General features: G+C 49.5%; 7 protein-coding genes across 7 annotated transcripts; 4 read left to right on the top strand and 3 right to left on the bottom strand.

The window, feature by feature from the left end:
- Window positions 1-61: 61 nt before the first annotated feature.
- N7447_010640 (ankyrin repeat domain-containing protein) lies at window positions 62-3087 on the top strand (the record flags this gene model as incomplete). The annotated part of the gene is made up of 3 exons (XM_057234902.1): window positions 62-617; window positions 675-782; window positions 833-3087. 3 exons carry the CDS (start codon window positions 62-64, stop codon window positions 3085-3087), a joined length of 2919 nt encoding a protein of 972 aa, XP_057081122.1.
- Window positions 3088-4001: 914 nt separating this feature from the next.
- cp9 (putative serine carboxypeptidase) lies at window positions 4002-5676 on the bottom strand (the record flags this gene model as incomplete). Its single annotated transcript, XM_057234903.1, has 2 exons — window positions 4002-5353; window positions 5409-5676. The coding sequence occupies 2 exons, from the start codon at window positions 5674-5676 to the stop codon at window positions 4002-4004; spliced, it is 1620 nt and encodes a 539-aa protein (XP_057081123.1).
- Window positions 5677-7287: 1611 nt separating this feature from the next.
- N7447_010642 (TCP11 family protein) lies at window positions 7288-9299 on the top strand (the record flags this gene model as incomplete). The annotated part of the gene is made up of 2 exons (XM_057234904.1): window positions 7288-8202; window positions 8265-9299. The coding sequence occupies 2 exons, from the start codon at window positions 7288-7290 to the stop codon at window positions 9297-9299; spliced, it is 1950 nt and encodes a 649-aa protein (XP_057081124.1).
- A 443-nt stretch (window positions 9300-9742) lies between these two features.
- N7447_010643 (uncharacterized protein) lies at window positions 9743-11212 on the top strand (the record flags this gene model as incomplete). Its single annotated transcript, XM_057234905.1, has 1 exon — window positions 9743-11212. One exon carries the CDS (start codon window positions 9743-9745, stop codon window positions 11210-11212), a length of 1470 nt encoding a protein of 489 aa, XP_057081125.1.
- Window positions 11213-12236: 1024 nt separating this feature from the next.
- On the bottom strand, window positions 12237-13365 carry N7447_010644 (uncharacterized protein; the record flags this gene model as incomplete). The annotated part of the gene is made up of 3 exons (XM_057234906.1): window positions 12237-12536; window positions 12592-12795; window positions 12853-13365. The coding sequence occupies 3 exons, from the start codon at window positions 13363-13365 to the stop codon at window positions 12237-12239; spliced, it is 1017 nt and encodes a 338-aa protein (XP_057081126.1).
- Window positions 13366-14927: 1562 nt separating this feature from the next.
- N7447_010645 (nicotinate-nicotinamide nucleotide adenylyltransferase) lies at window positions 14928-15800 on the top strand (the record flags this gene model as incomplete). Its single annotated transcript, XM_057234907.1, has 1 exon — window positions 14928-15800. One exon carries the CDS (start codon window positions 14928-14930, stop codon window positions 15798-15800), a length of 873 nt encoding a protein of 290 aa, XP_057081127.1.
- A 238-nt stretch (window positions 15801-16038) lies between these two features.
- N7447_010646 (uncharacterized protein) lies at window positions 16039-16531 on the bottom strand (the record flags this gene model as incomplete). The annotated part of the gene is made up of 2 exons (XM_057234908.1): window positions 16039-16370; window positions 16462-16531. 2 exons carry the CDS (start codon window positions 16529-16531, stop codon window positions 16039-16041), a joined length of 402 nt encoding a protein of 133 aa, XP_057081128.1.
- Window positions 16532-16895: the final 364 nt, after the last annotated feature.

The raw sequence follows: 16895 nt of genomic DNA on the forward strand, positions 1-16895 counted from the left end.
GCGCATTAAATTTCTCAGAACACCATTAGACATACATTGACCAAGAGACCGGGCACTCGTGATGACAACATCGCAAACCTCCTCACTGTGGGCTCTTGCTCTATCAACATTCCCTGAAAAGAACCAGTGCATTTCCAAAATACCAAGCGCCTCTTCCTCAGACACCAAACAAACTCTAAACAATGTTCTTTCGGCACTCGAAGTCCAGCGCGACCGCTGCACACGGGATAAATGGATCACGATCAGCATTGGGGGGAAGGAGCTCATCATCCGCGATCTCTGCGCCAAGATTACTGCCTATGCCAGGAAATGCATGGACGTAGCTGATGTTGCGGTTCAGTATGACCCTATTCACGCGGCGTTGCCGTGGGCTGGCGTGCTTTTCTTGCCGCAGCTGACTCTCTCTAGATTTGAGGTTTTTGGTGCTATTGTCGAGGAATTGGAGAAGGCCACAAGACTGATAGCCCGATGTGGGATGCTTGACGCCCTTTTCATCCGAAATGGTAAGGGTACTACTGGAGAAAGATTGGGCTTGGAGTGGGAAATGCTGAAATTGTATTCCGTTGTCCTGGACGTTATTTGCAAGGCTGAGAAGCATCATGATTCCTCGGGCATGAGTGAATTGATTCACCAGATGGATTGCAAGATACGGGTATGCTGACTAATGGAATTAGAGCGTGTCTTGAACTTGACAACTCGGGCGTCTAGTCAAGGATCGGTGACGCAAATGGAGGCTGTAGAGCAAAAGGTGTTGGCCTTGAAGGGTCTCATTGATAGCCAAAGTCCGTTAGTTGAATACAAATAACTACTCAATTCTCTAACATTATAGTAGGGGTGAAAGACATCTACGACGGAATTTCCGAAGAGAAAGCCCTCGCCGCCGCTATTGCCAGCCGAAAACTTGGTCTCGTACAGCTTGTCGTCGATGCTGGCGCCAACCTTGACGCTCATGGACCTTTTGGCTCTCCCTTGCGGAGCGCCGTTAATTTGGGCGGTGAAAACCGCAATGCACTTCAGGTTGCTTGTGATACAGGGAATATCGACATTGTTAGGTTCTTGCTCGGCCAGCATGCGGATGTGAGGGCGTCTGGAAAGGATCTAGGAAATGCACTGCAAGCAGCCTCTGTTAAGGGACACGTTGACATAGTCAAACTGCTTCTTCCCCAAGTTATAGAGGTGGACGAGGCTGACAGTGATACTGAAACAGCGCTCTGCCTCGCTGCAGCTAACGGACACGAGCAGACGGTGATCTTTCTGCTGCAACAAGGAGCTAACGTCGACGGTAATCCCACTCTTGAATATGATAGCAGTGACAAATCCGAACCACCGGGCAAAATTCTCCCGCACAAAAGGCACAAAAGGCTCCGGGAAAAACAAAGTATTGTTGCAGTTCCTCTTCATCTCGCCGCCGTTAGTGGACACGAATCTATCGTCTCTATCCTCCTTGAAAACGGGGTAAACGCCCACCTGAAAGGAAAATATCGCCGTAACGAAAATGGTTCCTGGGATGAACGTAGTTTCAGCAAACTTCACAGCACATCACTTTTCGCAGCATGTTTTTGGGGTCATCTTTTCACTGCCAAACGGCTATTTCAACACGATCCATGGGGCTATATATCTCATAAAACGTTTACTTCTGCTGTGGAGACAAGTCTCACTCGCAATAAAAAGAATATTGCAACAATGCTGGTTCAAGAGGCGATTCTCGCAGGGTTCAAAGCTGAACACTTCGAAGGTACATTCAGATACGCCTGTGCAAACGGATACACGGAGGTTTTGAAGCAAATTTTGGAACATTTCGTTCTCGAGAATTGGCCCACTGCTCTTTTGTTGGCCACAAAAGAAGGCAGAGGCGCCGTTGTTGAGGTTTTGCTGCAAAACGGAGCTGATATGGATATTCGCGACGAGCATGGCAATCTAGCATTGGACTTGGCTATAAAAGGAATTAAGAAACACAGAGACCACCACTGGCCCTCTGACCCACCAAACTGGATCGAAGTTTTTATGACCTTGCTTTGTGCAGGGGCTGATACGAACGACCTATCTAACAAAATTAGGGAGGTCTTCCCCGTTATTGCAAAGCGCGGGAGAGTTGATATCTTGAGAAAATTGGATCACTGGGGATACAATATACTCGATGATGCTACACTCTATCCAGAGATCTTGGTCAAAGCCTCAGCCGACGGCGACAATGAAAAGATCGATTACATGAGTACCAAGCATGTCCCTTCGACTAAGAATATCAAAGCTGCCGTTTTGGCTGCAATCAATCGTCAAAGTGATCTAACAGATCGTATACCGACGATCAAGAGACTCCTGGGTCTCAAAACAGCGATATCTTTTGATGAAAACCCGGATGTCGAGCCATTGGTAATTGCTTCTGAGAAGAAGCATCCCGGAATCGTGGCCATTCTACTCCAACACACTAGATACGGCAGATGTGTCGTTGAAACGGCCTTCAAATCAGCTATACGGCGCGGTAGCGTTGCCTGCGCACGCCTCATTCTTGAGTCACAGGGCTGGGAACCTGCTGAACGCCTTGAGATTTGTTCTCGTTCTATTCTGAAACATTTTCCTTACATTAATAGGGATATTCTTGCATATCTGTTTGATCAAGGGATATCCCCGAATAAAAGGGATCCCCAAACTGGCGCAACTCTGTTGTACATCGCCGCTACCATGTATAGCGACAAGGTTGTTCAAAATTTTGTGGCTCTAGGCGCAGACGTCGACCTCGACGGAGGCGAGTACGGGACGGCGCTACACGGAGCAGCAGCAGCTGGGAATCGGAAGTCAGTGGAGTTGCTCCTTTCATCTGGTGCAGATGTTAATGCACAGAATGAACGTTTTGGTACGCCGCTGGTGGCAGTGATGGCGCAGCAGTGGGAAGATTGCTTTGTAGCGAAGTACGAGTTCAAGTGCTTCTTGAACTGCCATCGATGCTGTGCAAGGCTGCTGTTGGACTGGGGTGCGGATGTTGATGCCAAAGGTGGAGAGTTTGGGACAGCGCTACATGCTGCACAGAATGTTGGAAACATGCCGGGAGTAAATATGCTCCTGCAAGATGAGGAGTTTAGTAATACATAGTGATAGCGAGGTTTCCGCGTTCTGGGGTTTATATATTCAATCTTTTGTCAGCACATGATTACAAAAGCTCATCCTACAGAAAACACGCCATCCTGGGTGTAGGTGGCGGCCCTGTGATGTCGTTTTAGTAGTATTTTTTTAATGGTCTCAGATGATCTGTTACAACGTAAATTTCTTTGTGATATTTTCTTCCCCTGCTCCGTTTTGTAGGTAGACAGCAGAAGATGGCGGAAACAAAAGCATATACATCATGACTCATGCTGGGTCATGATGACTACCGATCGACACCTATTGACCAAATCGTAGGTAATATTTAGTAAACATTGCTCTTAATACATACAATTTTTACCATCGTACAGGTATTCATGTACTTGGTGCACTATGACGGAGATCTGGTAACCTTTTGGTCTTCGTGAACGGGATACGGCGTTCTACGAGGACAAATCGATTTGGATATTGAATATGATAGTACTGTTGCTTTTTTTAAAATTGAGTATAAATGAAATTAAGATATACCTCGTAGCTGGTATGTTAACTGAAATATTTTACCCAAAATAGTTGGTACAATGAATCAAGATGGCCGGATATATATCTCGCAAGAGGTAGTGATATTGAAGTAAGTAATTGGTTCGATCTTTTTTGGTTTTATGCGAAAAAAAAGGGCAAATGACGAAAAAGAACCTATTTGAACCCAGGTATCACATTGCTTTTGGTGATTCTCATATATGATGCAACATTTTTGTCGACATCGTCCGAAAGCCTTCCATTACTGTTATCGTTACGAGCTTGACATGACCCTTTCAATCACATGCTAACTTGGCCGTCAATTTTGAAAATAGAAAAGATTCTAAAGAAGATACATGTTACAATCACCAAAGTCAATAACTCCAAACCCCGAATCGGTGTCCATCCAATCAGTGAGCCCTCGGAACAACCACATCCCTCACGAAGGAAAACATCTCGCGTGGCTTATTCACAAAGACACTATGACCAGCCCCACGGAATAAATGATACGACACACCACGCTCCATAGCCCAGGTACCCGCAACAGCAGCAGTCTGAGTGGCAGTCGAGAGCGTAGTAGCCACCGGCGTATGCTCAAACAGGAGCTGCTTGGTTGCCGATGGCGCAGCATCATCAGCAAAGAATGGCCTTTTTGGCTTCTGCGTGAAGCCTTGCGCCCCGCGCCACGTCATATTCTGCAACGAGAGTTCCGCACCAATGTGGTTGATCAACATATCCCACTCGCCCGAATAGATATGGAGCGAGATATTGTGCTTCGTAACCAGAGATGGGAGGATGAAGTACTCCGGCGGCACGGGGGAGGGCGCTGAAAGAAGTGTACCCAGGATTGTGGAGTTACAGGCGCTGTAGAGTCCGCTGTTCTCGACATGGAGTACAGTCTGTACGTCTGCGCGACCGAAATACTCTGCTATTAGTGGGAGCTTTGAAACGGCGCTGCAGTCGTGGGAGATGTCGTAAATGTCGAAGCAGCCGCGGGTTTTGCGGTTGGTAGAGACACTTGTTAGGTAGTCACTTGCTGTAGAGAAGGCGGCGCAGGGGCCGTAGCAGGTTGAGTTGAAGATTGAGGTGCGGACTTCTTCTGGGGATGTGGGTGAGATGTTGCATGCAGCGTTGGCGGCACTTGTTAGGCCTCGACGTCGGAGGTTGAAGTACTCTGGGTTTCCGGGGATGTGGATTTTAGCTTGGGGAGGGTATATGTCGGATTTTGCTAGCACGTCATTGAAGCCACAGGTTCTATCTGCTTCGTCGAAGACAGATAGCACGTCTTCAGGAATTTGGAGGAGACCCAGCTGGGACCTGAGATATTTGCCCATTCCAACGGTCGCCATGGCTGCTCCATTTCCCCAAGATCCATCACCGAGAGACATCGAACGCACGTTGAGAGGTACGGAATGGTTGCCCTCGAGAAGCTCCGATGCAAAATAGGGTATGTAGATGCCTGCATATGACTCTCCCATTAGATGGATCTGCTTTGACTGCAGGTGTGGGAAGTAATTGAAGAAGCCACGCAGCCACTGCGTAAAGTCCGTCGTCACCCGGCGATTGTTCTTAACCGGGTAGGGGAAGCTGGCCGTGGAGAAGCCAGTGCCGACGGGCTGATCAACGTAAAGTACATTGCCCAGCTTTGTCCACGAGTGCGGATTGCGAATGAATTGAGCTGAATTGCCATCAAATGAAATGGGTCCATTACCAGTCGTTAGACCTATCAAGGATGAGCAACCAGGGCCGCCATTGAACCAAACTATACAACCTTGTTAGCAACCACCTTTGCATGTCCTTTCCTATATCAGACATACTGATCAAGTTGTCGTCATATGCTGACTGCTCTGACTGGAATAGCCAGAAAAAAATCTGATTTCCAGCCTCTGTCCCTGGAACCGGAAGGCGACCAGCCCAGCTAGGTGGCAGGTCCGAAACGCTCGGCAAGGTATGTACTTCAAACCGTGAAGTATTGTATGAACCAATTCTCCGCGAAAGGACAAACCCAGGAGCTGCCCATAGAGCATGAAAGAAGTAAAGCAGTGCCGAGATATTCATGATTGGAACTCGACGTGCTTTGCACAGCTAGGATAACCTTTAAAGTTGTGTCTGTAGTCCTGCGTAATAAAGATTCAGGATCCTCATGTAGATATTATTCCACGTGGAAATCATGTTTCCTTTTTATCTCTTTCTTCTTAGACATGATGGTGGTTATTGGGCTATTCAGCGGGCGGTTGTTGAGCCAGATTTGGGTGTCAATAAGGCTCGCGGGGATATTGGGGTCAAAGACATGGCCAGTGGATTTTGATGCTCGGTCGAGCTCATATCCGTCTATAAGCAGCTTATGCCTCCTGAATTACCGTAATTTTATTCAGATCCGAGCTGAACGCGAAGATCAATTGGTGAGAGTTAATGGCGAAGGAGGTGAAGTATAACGTATTTCACCACCGAGCTGGACAAACCCCACCGAACTTATTAAATTCAAGTATATTTATCTCAACCAAAACACAATTAAATTAATTCAACTAAACTGATATATCTGGCTAAACACCTATTGATTTTATGCCCTATTTCTCCACAACCACTACACTTTGGTAGGGCCCGTGTACGTGGTTACAATACCAGCGAAGGGCTTCTTCGTTAGTTAACTAGTTAGGGTTGTCTTAGAAATTAGAGACCTTGTCTATCAGGCATTAAGATATCCAGGTACCAAGGCGCCAAGGCAGTAAGGCAATAAGGTACGCCGAACCGAAAACATTCCGATCCCGACGAGAGGGGCCCTGCTTCATCTCTCCTCGATACTCTGTCAACACTTGCCAAGTGTCCTAGAGTGTACGGAGTACATACTAATGTACCTGGTAATGCACAAACCGACTGCACCCAGTGGTTCCCCGAAAAAATGAGACTCATACTCACGTGGCCAATGCTGGTTTCAAGGTTCAAAGTGAGGCGAATACCCCCCTTTTTTTGGACATCAAATGCAGATATGCATCAAAATCGGAAATAGAAAGATGTGACAATGGCGAGATATCCCAAGTCGAGGGAAGTCTGCTCGCGGGTAGTAGCATAGGAATGTCTGGTTGCGTCCACCCGAATCCGGTGTGTAGATCTGGGATACACTCACTATATTCATCCCGGTCGCTTTGCCAACTCCTTTTCTTTCTTTTCTTTTTTTTAGTTCTTTGATTTGTCGATTTATCCTGCATTGCATTTCTCGACATTGCGACTTGTTGCCTTGAGAGTATACACTGCAATTCCCAGGTTTATGCTTTGAGAGACGTTGCATACTCTCCCTCCCTCCTTATTACACAACTCTTTGTGTTGAAATTATATTCTCTTTTATTTGGACTCTTATACTTCTTTTGTTTCAAATAATCTAATTTCCACCCCTTTTTATCCTCTCCCTATCCTTGGACCCCTGATCGGGACCACGAGGCGATCGACGCAGATCCAAGCAATCCTCGGCTCCACAGGAATTGACAGCTCACTTGCATCACTTTTCGGTGACTGCGGATTGGCTGCCTGCCTGAGGCAAACAGGGGCTATTAAATTTGTGAGTTGTGGGAATTGCATAGGGGGCGTATTCGCCTTGTTCTGTGCTTAGGTGCATGGCGTGGTCTCGCCATTGCCACCCCCAAATCTTCCTTTTATCTGACTGTCTGAGTAGGGGGAGGTTCAGATATATCGTGCTTAGCGATGGATCTACAAGGCACTAAAGAAGCCCGGCCGCAGGAGGAGGGCGCCGAAGGCCCTCTAGAGGCGTATGGTGCTGGAGGTGGTCGTTCTAAAGAGTATCACCAAAACGAGGGGCGAGATTCTCACAATCATGACGACCGAACTTCTATTCACCCCCTCCGTCGTCGTCAGCCGCCCTTCGCCTATCCCCATGGAGCTCGACAAACCGCATCCCCGTCACCAGCCGTTGTCTCTCGGCTTCGAGAGCCCTCTCCGTCACCGGAGGCTATCAGTATACCCCAGGAACTGGGACTAGGTTCCCGCGATCAGCGCCTATTGCGCAAGGCTCGGAGATATCCGCCGGTTACTAAGAAAACGCTCAGCGAGCTTGACCTACCCTGTATCATGGGCAACATCAACCTCCGCATGGACGCCAACTTCGACCGCGACCTGCACTTCAAGCCTGACCTAGACGGGGAGAAGGGCCATCGCAAGCGGAAAGAAGCTGCGGATTATTGGGACTCATTGGCCGTGGAGATTACTATCTACTCTTTCCATGCCGCGACTGCCGATGCCACCACCGAGCAAGTCGAGTCGAGTGATGGTACTCGACGCACCTTCGATCCCCGTTTGCCCGCCCTGTTCGAGACATTGCAGGATGTCATCAAGACTCTTGTTCCAGAACGGGATCACCCAACTATCATGCAGAACCTGGAAGTTCCATTGCTCATGCAGCAAATACGCAAAGGCGTTCTCGACATGCTCACACTGGCGAAATGGCTGGCGAAGCTCCTGAAGACGCATTGTGCTCCGATGCGAGACGAGTGGGCCGACTCTATGGTCGAGCAAATCGAAAAAGGGTCACAGTCTCATGATCCCGGAGAGATTGTCAACGGTCTGCGAACATTGTTCTCCATTCTAGAGGCGATGAAGTTGGTATGTCACATTTAAACTCTTCTGATCCCCGCAACTTTCCGAACTAATCTGTGACTCTATAGGACGTCGCCAACCATCAGATTCGAGCATTCCGCGTTCTCCTCATCGAAGATACAGTCCCCTTCCTCCAAGAATACTTCCAAGGCAAAATGAACCGCGGCAGCTTCCAGGTCGAGCCCGCTCGCCACTGGTATCTCTCAGTGCGCGAGCAAGCCCGCCAAGACGATGCAAACGCAGAAGCCCAAAAAACAACCTCAACCCCAGAAACAGAAGACTCTCTTAAACCCCTCGAAGCTCTGTTCCGCGGAATCACCGCCCAACTCCTCCAATTCAGCCCACCCGCCGACTTCCCCGAAACCTTCCTCTTCGACTCTGAGCGCCTCTGGCAACTCCGCTCAACAGTCCAAAACCTAATCAACCTCGACATCGCCTGGTACATCTTCGAGTCCTACGTCAACAAGCACAAGCGGTATCTCTCCACCCCAGAAGAAACCTACTCCACCTTCCGATCCCGCATCTGGTCCCTAATGGAAGACGGCATGGACCTGGAGAACCGCGTTGCAGAAAACCCAGACAACAACGACGACGACCCAGATCACCGCGGCGGAAAACGCTGGACACAAAATATGCGCTGTATCGCGCTGGAGATTGCCCGCTTTGCCTGTGCCGCGCTGCAGCTCGACCCTATTGTCGCAGACGAGGTCATTGTCCCTATCGAGGAAGCCCTCGAGTGGCACCTCTCAAATGAATCCGAGCTCTTCGTTTTCTTCCAAAATAGCATGCGTAGCAAGATCCTTGCTACCACGCTGGCGGCGGCTCGTAGATACTTGCCGCTGTCACCGCTAGCGATCTGTGAGTCGCAGCGGGTTCCATTGCCTGTCGCTATGGGTCCTGCTGCACCGCAGACTGGGACTGCGGTTGCGTCTGGATCAGTGAATACTTCCTCACTGGCTTTGACACCGCAGCAGTCGGATATCGAGCGTATTGGGATGCGTCTTGCTCATATGGGTGTGCTACACTGGCGTGTTTGGGCTCCGTTGTTGTATCTCCGAGATGAGATTGCAATTGCGGAGCTTGAGCAGGTTTCCTTGGTATAATTTGCTTCTCTTTTTACTTTTGCTCCTTAGATTTTTGGTGTTATTGTTTACAGCTTTGCCGAGTGTTTGTTTGACTTGCTTTTCAGCGCCTTGCATTTGCCTATCGGGGGGAGTTTTATTCAAACTAGGTGTTTTACTGAGGGGATCTCGGTGTCTGGGAAATAAAAAGGCGCCTACAATATGTACGCATATAATATCTATTTGTCAAGTAGAGGTTCTAAAAAATGACATCCTATTCTCTATATCCTTGGAAACAAAAGTAAACATCGTGTAGCCGCGAACGGCCCAATGGGCCCGTGCGCCGATCCACTTTAAAGAATCCCCCTAAAAATGTTTATGCATCCAGCCTAAAGTTGCCGTTATATTGGGGAAATCTGAAGTGATTGTGCCTGTACCGGAAAGCCCAGACCTCCCCAATACTACACTTGGCAGAAACATACCCAATGCGTCTCTCTGCAGCACTGTACTCCCCAACCCCTTGGCTCGGACGCTTGAAATCAGCACAATTGCAGCGCATCGCGCGCGCAACGGGCATCCAATCGTCTGGTACGAAGGGTGTTCTTATTGAGCGCATTGCAACAGAGTTGACGTTGCATTCACAGTCACAGGCGCAGTTGCAGTTGCAGTTGTCGGCTGCCGCAGATGGTGTTGCAGATGGTGTCACTAGTATTCCCAATCACAGTTCTACTGCTAGTGACAGCACCAGCATAAGCCAAGATCGACAGATCGATCGGCGATCGGTATCGACGAAAAGTCACGCAAGCAAGACAAAGACCGAGACCAAGTCAGCAGACTTGTCAAAATCAAGCCCCGCAAAGCAATGGAGCATCCTTAGCATCGATATGGGGATTCAGAACCTCGCATTCGCGCATCTGCTCGTGCCCCGCTCTAATGCCCCAGGTGTCGGGATAGACACAGCACATCCCCGGGCGCCGGTGTTAACAGCCTGGCACCGACTCGCCATTTCTGAGATATCAAGTTTGAACTTAATACCCGGGGATAATACCGGTTTGGTCAAGCCCGCTGAATCAATATCCGGGTCTGATGGCGCCACAGAATCATCGCAATCTATTCTCCCAATAGGAACGGAGAAAGACAGTCCCGCGAAGATCGCCAAATCTACAAAAGAAGAAAATTTATACTACCCAGACATCTACGCTGAAAATGCATACACCCTAATCGCATCACTCATAGCCGCCTACCGTCCCACTCACGTGCTTATAGAGCGCCAGCGCTTCCGCTCAGGCGGCGGGAGTGCCGTTCTTGAATGGACACTGCGTGTTGGCATTATGGAGGGCATGTTGTATGCCGTTCTTCAAACGCTACGGCAGGAGAGGGGCGGGGATGTTGCGGATTTGGTTGTTCGCGGTGTTGAACCGAGTCGGGTAGTTAGGTATTGGCTCGAGGGTGGATCTGGGTCATCAATTCCCGGGAAAGGGAAGGTGGGTGAAAAATCAGAAGTCGAGAAAAAGACGAAGAAACTCAATGCGCGAGAAGTGAAGAAGGCTAAGATCGATATTGTCGGACGGTGGCTCTCTGCTGCGATGCAGAACACCAATGCTTGTCCAGACACGGACGATGGTCTTAAGAGACTGGAGCTCGGTATTGCTGCCGACAATAAGATCGTGCTCGCTGATCAATCTGTGTCTCCTGCTCTGCATGGTGTTGCGGGTGCGTATATGCGGAAATGGCAGGGTCAGACGCAGACGAAGAAGGGGAAAGGGAAAGGGTCTCGCTCCCCATCGCCCATATCCCCTCAGTCTGATATAGGGGACGAGGTGGGTGCTGTTGATCCGAAGAAACTCGATGATCTAGCCGATTGTTTATTACAGGGTGTGACCTGGGTTGAATGGCAGATTACGCGGGAGCGGATTGCGAAGGAAGGGCTTGAGGCATTAGATTCAATACCATAGTAGATATTATTCAATCTGAGAGTCAGGCTAGATATGATGGAGGATGGATACCATGAGCTCCTCTTGGGATGAAGCTGGGTGTTCAAATTTCGTATATTATATGTATGTGTCCTACTTGACGTACGTTAATTATTATCCTGGAATGGATAAAATGACCCGAGACATCAGGCCAGTTTGACTAGATAACTACATGTCCACTTGGGCACGTCAATCTGTGTCTTGTTACTGACCAGCCCTAAGATCAACACTGATCGACATGGATCAGGCCTTTATCTCTCCAGGATGCCCAGGTGAAGAGCCTCACGCTCTTTAATTTTATGTTGTACTTATCCTACAAAGGGGGTTTATTTGTAAAAAGGCAAAAGCCTCAAGTCAATTCAGGTTCTTTCCTAAGGATACCGATATTGCTCACCGCCATCGGCCTTCCGCATAGAACGAGAAACATGAAGACGAAAAACAGCGCATACTATGGGATCATTCGCAAAATGAAGATCTGTCAAGATTAAAGAAGATGAATTTTCCCTTCAAAAACACAATAGATAAGAGGCGAGATCCAGTCCTCAAAGCAGACGTGTCACCACCCGTCAAAACAATACGTGAGAGAATGTTCCGAGACCAATGGAAACCGGTCGTATGAATGGATCAATTTCACATTGGGAGTAAAAATGTAACGCAAGGAAATTTCACGTCAGAAGTTCTGAAGATTGGGGGCCGCGGTCCAGTATTGAAATTTGCCTGCAAAACGTAGCAAGCAGGCAAGGAAAACTTGGGCCCAAAGAACAATCCAGCATGACAAGACCATTGCAAGAATAGAAGTCGAAAAGAAGAAACATGGCAAAAAATGGAGCGTAGATAAGAAGCGAAACCGAAACCGTTTGTACCGAAACTTGGCAAAAAAAAATAGGTACAGTACCAGCACGCCTCTGCGCGAGTAGAAGGGGATCGGAACTTTCTCTCAGATCATCAACGGCTTCGCAACTCGCCGCTATGTGGAGGTGGAGACCCCCTCACATTAGCATTGCGTCTAGAAGAAGTGGTGGCGCCAGTTGGGCAAGAAAGGCTTGCCAGTGGGAGCGCTGCTGGACGAGGCTGGGACGCTAGAGGAGGGAGTAGGGGTCACGCTGGCGCTGGGGCTGGCAGAGGGAGTCCGGGTAGCGAAGCCACTGGAAGAAGGAGTGCGGTTGATGGGAACGCGAGTGGAGCCGATGGGAGTGCGGGTGGAAGAAACCGCGGTGGTACTCTCAGTGGCGGTGGTCTCGGCAGAGGTGGTAGCAGCGGAGGTGGTCTCAGCAGAGGTGGTCTCAGCAGAGGTGCTCGATGCGCCCTAGAGAAACAACATTAGTTTTTGACATACCAGTTAGAGAACAAGAAGGACATACAGCAGTCACAGTCTCAGTGACGGTAGCAGTAACAGTGACGGCGCTGCAAGCACCGGACTCGTTGCCAGAGCCAGCCCCGCCGGAGGGAGAGGGAACTTCGATGAGGGTGACAGTCTCAGTCTTAGTGGCCTGGATAGTAGAGGTGTGAGTCTTGGTGGTGTCCTGAGCGGGCTTGGTGACCGAGGCATCAGCGCCAGACTGAGTCTATGTCAAAGTTAGTTCAGAATGTACGAAGCATAGGATATCTGATGGAGCACATACGGCAGAGACGGTGTGCTCGCCAGTGGCGGTCTTGTAGATGGTGGTGGTGATGACGCTGGTGGAAGCTCCAGAGGTCACGGTGTAAGTCACAACCTCAGCGCTGGTGGTAGGGACTTCGGTGCCAGCGGGAGCAGACACAGAGCTGACGCTGGAAGAGGGACGACCAGTAGGACGAGCGCTAATAGGAGTGCGGGTCACCACAGGCTTGCTGGAGGAACCGACGGGCTTGCTGGAAGAACCAACAGGAGCGGAGGATCTGAAAGCCACGCTCGAAGAGGCCACGGAAGTGGAGCTGGAAGTCACCGAGGGAGCAGAAGAGGAAGACGAAGTGGTAGGAGCCGGCTCGACAGCAGTGGGCCAAACGAGAACGGTCGAGGTGGAAGCCTTCGAGGAAGGCTCAGGCCGAACGGAGCGGACGTGGACACGACGAGCGTGAAGACCCTCGTGGTTGGCCTGACCCACAGCAGCCAGAGCGGCCATAAGGACAACGGAGAACTTGTTCAAGACAACCATGATGAAGTTTTTAGTAACGACGGTGGATATCAAGAAGATAAGTGAGGATGAGATGAGAAGAGCAAGAAAGCAAAGCTAGTGAGTGTTTAAGTGAGTGTGGTTGGAAAGAGCGACAGAGCAAGTGCGAAATCAATTCGCAGGGAAGGAACGTATGGCTTCTCACAGAGAAGGAAAGAAGCAGAAGTAGGTCAAGATAGCTTTGAAGGAAAGAGAAATAGATGGAGACCAAGCTAATTAACTCATTTCCTTAATCTCGTTAAATTAAATTATCCTTTTTTTTTTTTTTTTAATTTAATATGTCTACATAGTACCGTACGGAGTATAATCAAAATATCAAATGTAATACCGGTGGATCGACGGAATATATGAGGATCCACTGTCTCAGGCACGGGAATTTGATTGGATTGAATTTAGCCATTGTGAGCTACGTGGGCAGTGACCTTTAATCTCACCAAAAACTATACGATATTGGTATGAGCCTCTTTCTCTAGGGGGGATTTGATATGATGTGGCGCCGGTGGCGTCACTGACATGTCCCCTATCTTCTGGCGTGCTTAACAGGGGGTATCAGACCATCAAATGTGTATCTTGTCCAAACGGCTTTTTAGGGCACGGACATGAACGTGGGATATGAACGTGGGACAATATTCGGGTACAGAAGAGAAAACCCACAGGCTCTACATTGTAATCCGTACAAATGTACATATGGGGAAACACAGGCCGAAAACCTAGACGATCATTGAAGAGACAGATACGGCCAGATCCCCGGGGCTTTCGGGAAGGATCAGGAAATTGACTCGGCTGTAATAATACGATATACAGTACCTCGAAAGGTTTCATCTAAACCAGGCACCCGTGTCCCAATCCCCACCTCCACCCACTTCTCGGGATATAAATTACTTTTTGAAAATAAAGATGGGCAGGGACTCCAGTATATGTGCTTATTCCATACATATAAAAATGAAGATGTACATTCACTCTAAATGCCGTCTGTGAGAAGTGGGGTACAGAAAACCCGGTCCACGCTCGTGTGTATCGGGTGAATTGATCAAGATGGCCTAGGCCAAGCACGGCCCTTGGACTTTGGGCTATCGGTTGCCTAGATGATAGTTTCATTTCCTACTGAAGCGAGATTTGACCTATTCGAAAGTCTATGCTCAAGGGCTTGGATTTGTGTCTAGGAAACTTGGTAGAAATTGAGTTATATCCCATAGAAATTCTCCTATCTCGCAACGACACGGAGAAGCTTTTCAAGATGAAACATCCCGCTTGAAATTTCAATTGCCCCTGTCACTGCCCCTGTCACTGCCCCTGTCATTGCCCCTCAGCACCCTGGATTACTATGAATTGTAAGGCATCCCTAAAGAATTGCGCGGGAAGATCTCAATTCCGTGAACCATGGTGAATGCTGGAGTCTGGAAATATTCCATCCGGGAATGCCGATCCCCTCGGGACCATATCGAAGGCGGTGACGACATATCTTATCGGATAACACGGGCCGCATCGCACCCCCAAACGGTTGGAACTTTGTAGAGCACATGTGTGACAGTTCAGCAATTGACATGTCCTCGTTTCAAACCCTCCGAACACAATATGCCTCACTACTGAAGCGATTTATAACCTCGACCAAAGACTTTGAGGTCCTAACAACCATCCCACCCGACCACTCCGCAGAATCAGAGACCCTCTATGTCTTAGATTCGTCCTTCAATCCCCCCACCCGCGCCCACCTCCGCATTGCCAGCACGGCACTTTTAGAAAATCCCAAGCCCCGCCCTCGGCTGCTCCTTCTTCTCGCCACCCAGAATGCAGACAAGCCATCCAAGCCAGCTTCCTTCGAAGATCGGCTTGCGATGATGGAGCTGTTCGCCCGGGATCTCCGCGTCCACCTCGCATCATCACCAGCCTTCTCCGGCTCGGGCCTCACACCCGGCGTCGAAACTGTCCCGTTGATCGATATCGGCGTCACGAAAAGGCCCTATTTCGTCGACAAGGCGGCTGCTATCGAGGCATCGGATTCTTACCCCGTTGCGCTGGAGCAGGTTCATCTTACGGGATACGATACTTTGATCCGGATCTTCGATAATAAATACTATCCGCCCGACCATACCTTGAAGCCTTTGGAGCCTTTCTTGTCAAAGCACCGGCTGCGTGTGACTATGCGGCCGAGCGATGAGTGGGGCGGGAGAGAGGAGCAGCTCGAATATGTAGCGGCCCTTGCTAGAGGTGACCGAGATGGCGAGGGCGGCCGTAGGGAATGGGCCAAACGGATCCAGCTCGTCAATGGTAGTGCTCCTACGGACCGGCCTGTGAGTTCAACTAGAGCCCGAGAGGCGTTGGAATCCGCTCCCCAGGACCTGAATTGGCTGGTTCCCGAACAGGTGCGGCAGTTTATGTTGTCAGAACAACCGTATTCGGGAGACTCTAAAGTGTAGATATGTGCTTAGGCGGAGTAGCCTCTTGGGAAGACTCCTACAGTCCATCTTCAACCTGTATAATGATAATGCATGAATAATTTCATAAACAAATCCATGCCCACCGACTCCGAGGCCTCAAGTCCCCCACTACCCAAACGCACAACTAAACCACTTTTGATACACATATGGTACATGACAGTGCGCGCGACACCAATGCGGTACCGCGATGTCGCAGCCTTATGAGTTGTCACCTCAATCATGACGCATCCTCTTCCTCCTCCCTCTTACCTAGAGTGTACGCCAACCCACCACCGATCATGTTGACCAAAGCCAAACCCATAGTCGCACCACGCACGACACCCCGAACACCCAGCTTCTTCATGATTGGCTGTCGACGGCGGGCTGCGAGAAGCAGGTACAGCCCCGAGAAAGCCGCGCTGATGCCGGCAGTGTCCGTCTTGAAGCCCTGTAGGTTGGCATAGCTGGAGAAGATCAGCACAGGCGGGAAGAGCATCGGGAAGAACTGGAAAGGGCGCATGTGCTGGGCTGTGATTAGGGAGGCGAGCAGCGTGGGTGGGAATGAGTTTTCTGCATGGAGAAACGTCATTAGCGAGTGATCACTTGCGGCATTGCTTGCCTCGACGATTGGCCGGTGAAGCCAGATTATGAGGCCACTTACCACCCCACGCCCGGAAGCGCTGGATTACCGTCTGCTTGGTCTCTTCGACAACTGAATCGTCCGCCGCCATGATGAGGTATTGAGCTTCGAAGCTGGGTTTGTTTGATGAAAACGGAAGGTTGGAGCTTTGGCAGCCAATAATTGCTTTTCTACAGGTATATCAATAAGACCGTCCTTAAATTGAACCTGGTTGAACACAACTCACAATTGGATGCCACAAACTTGGAGATGTTGGCAGGTTTATCAGTTCGGCAAGTGATGTTATCGCAATGTCCAGTCCGGAGTGTAATCGACGTTCCGGTGCTTGGCAAAGACACCTAAGACCACGCTTTTTCCCCAATTTATGCCCGCCGAATCAGCCACCTCTGTCGCTCTGATCCCGCTGCATCTTCATCAGGACGATATTTTACTTTGGATATCTCATCATAAGTTTG

The sequence above is a fragment of the Penicillium robsamsonii genome, assembly GCF_028829455.1.
Source record: "Penicillium robsamsonii strain IBT 29466 chromosome Unknown utg000007l_segment0_segment0, whole genome shotgun sequence".
NCBI lineage: Eukaryota > Fungi > Ascomycota > Eurotiomycetes > Eurotiales > Aspergillaceae > Penicillium > Penicillium robsamsonii.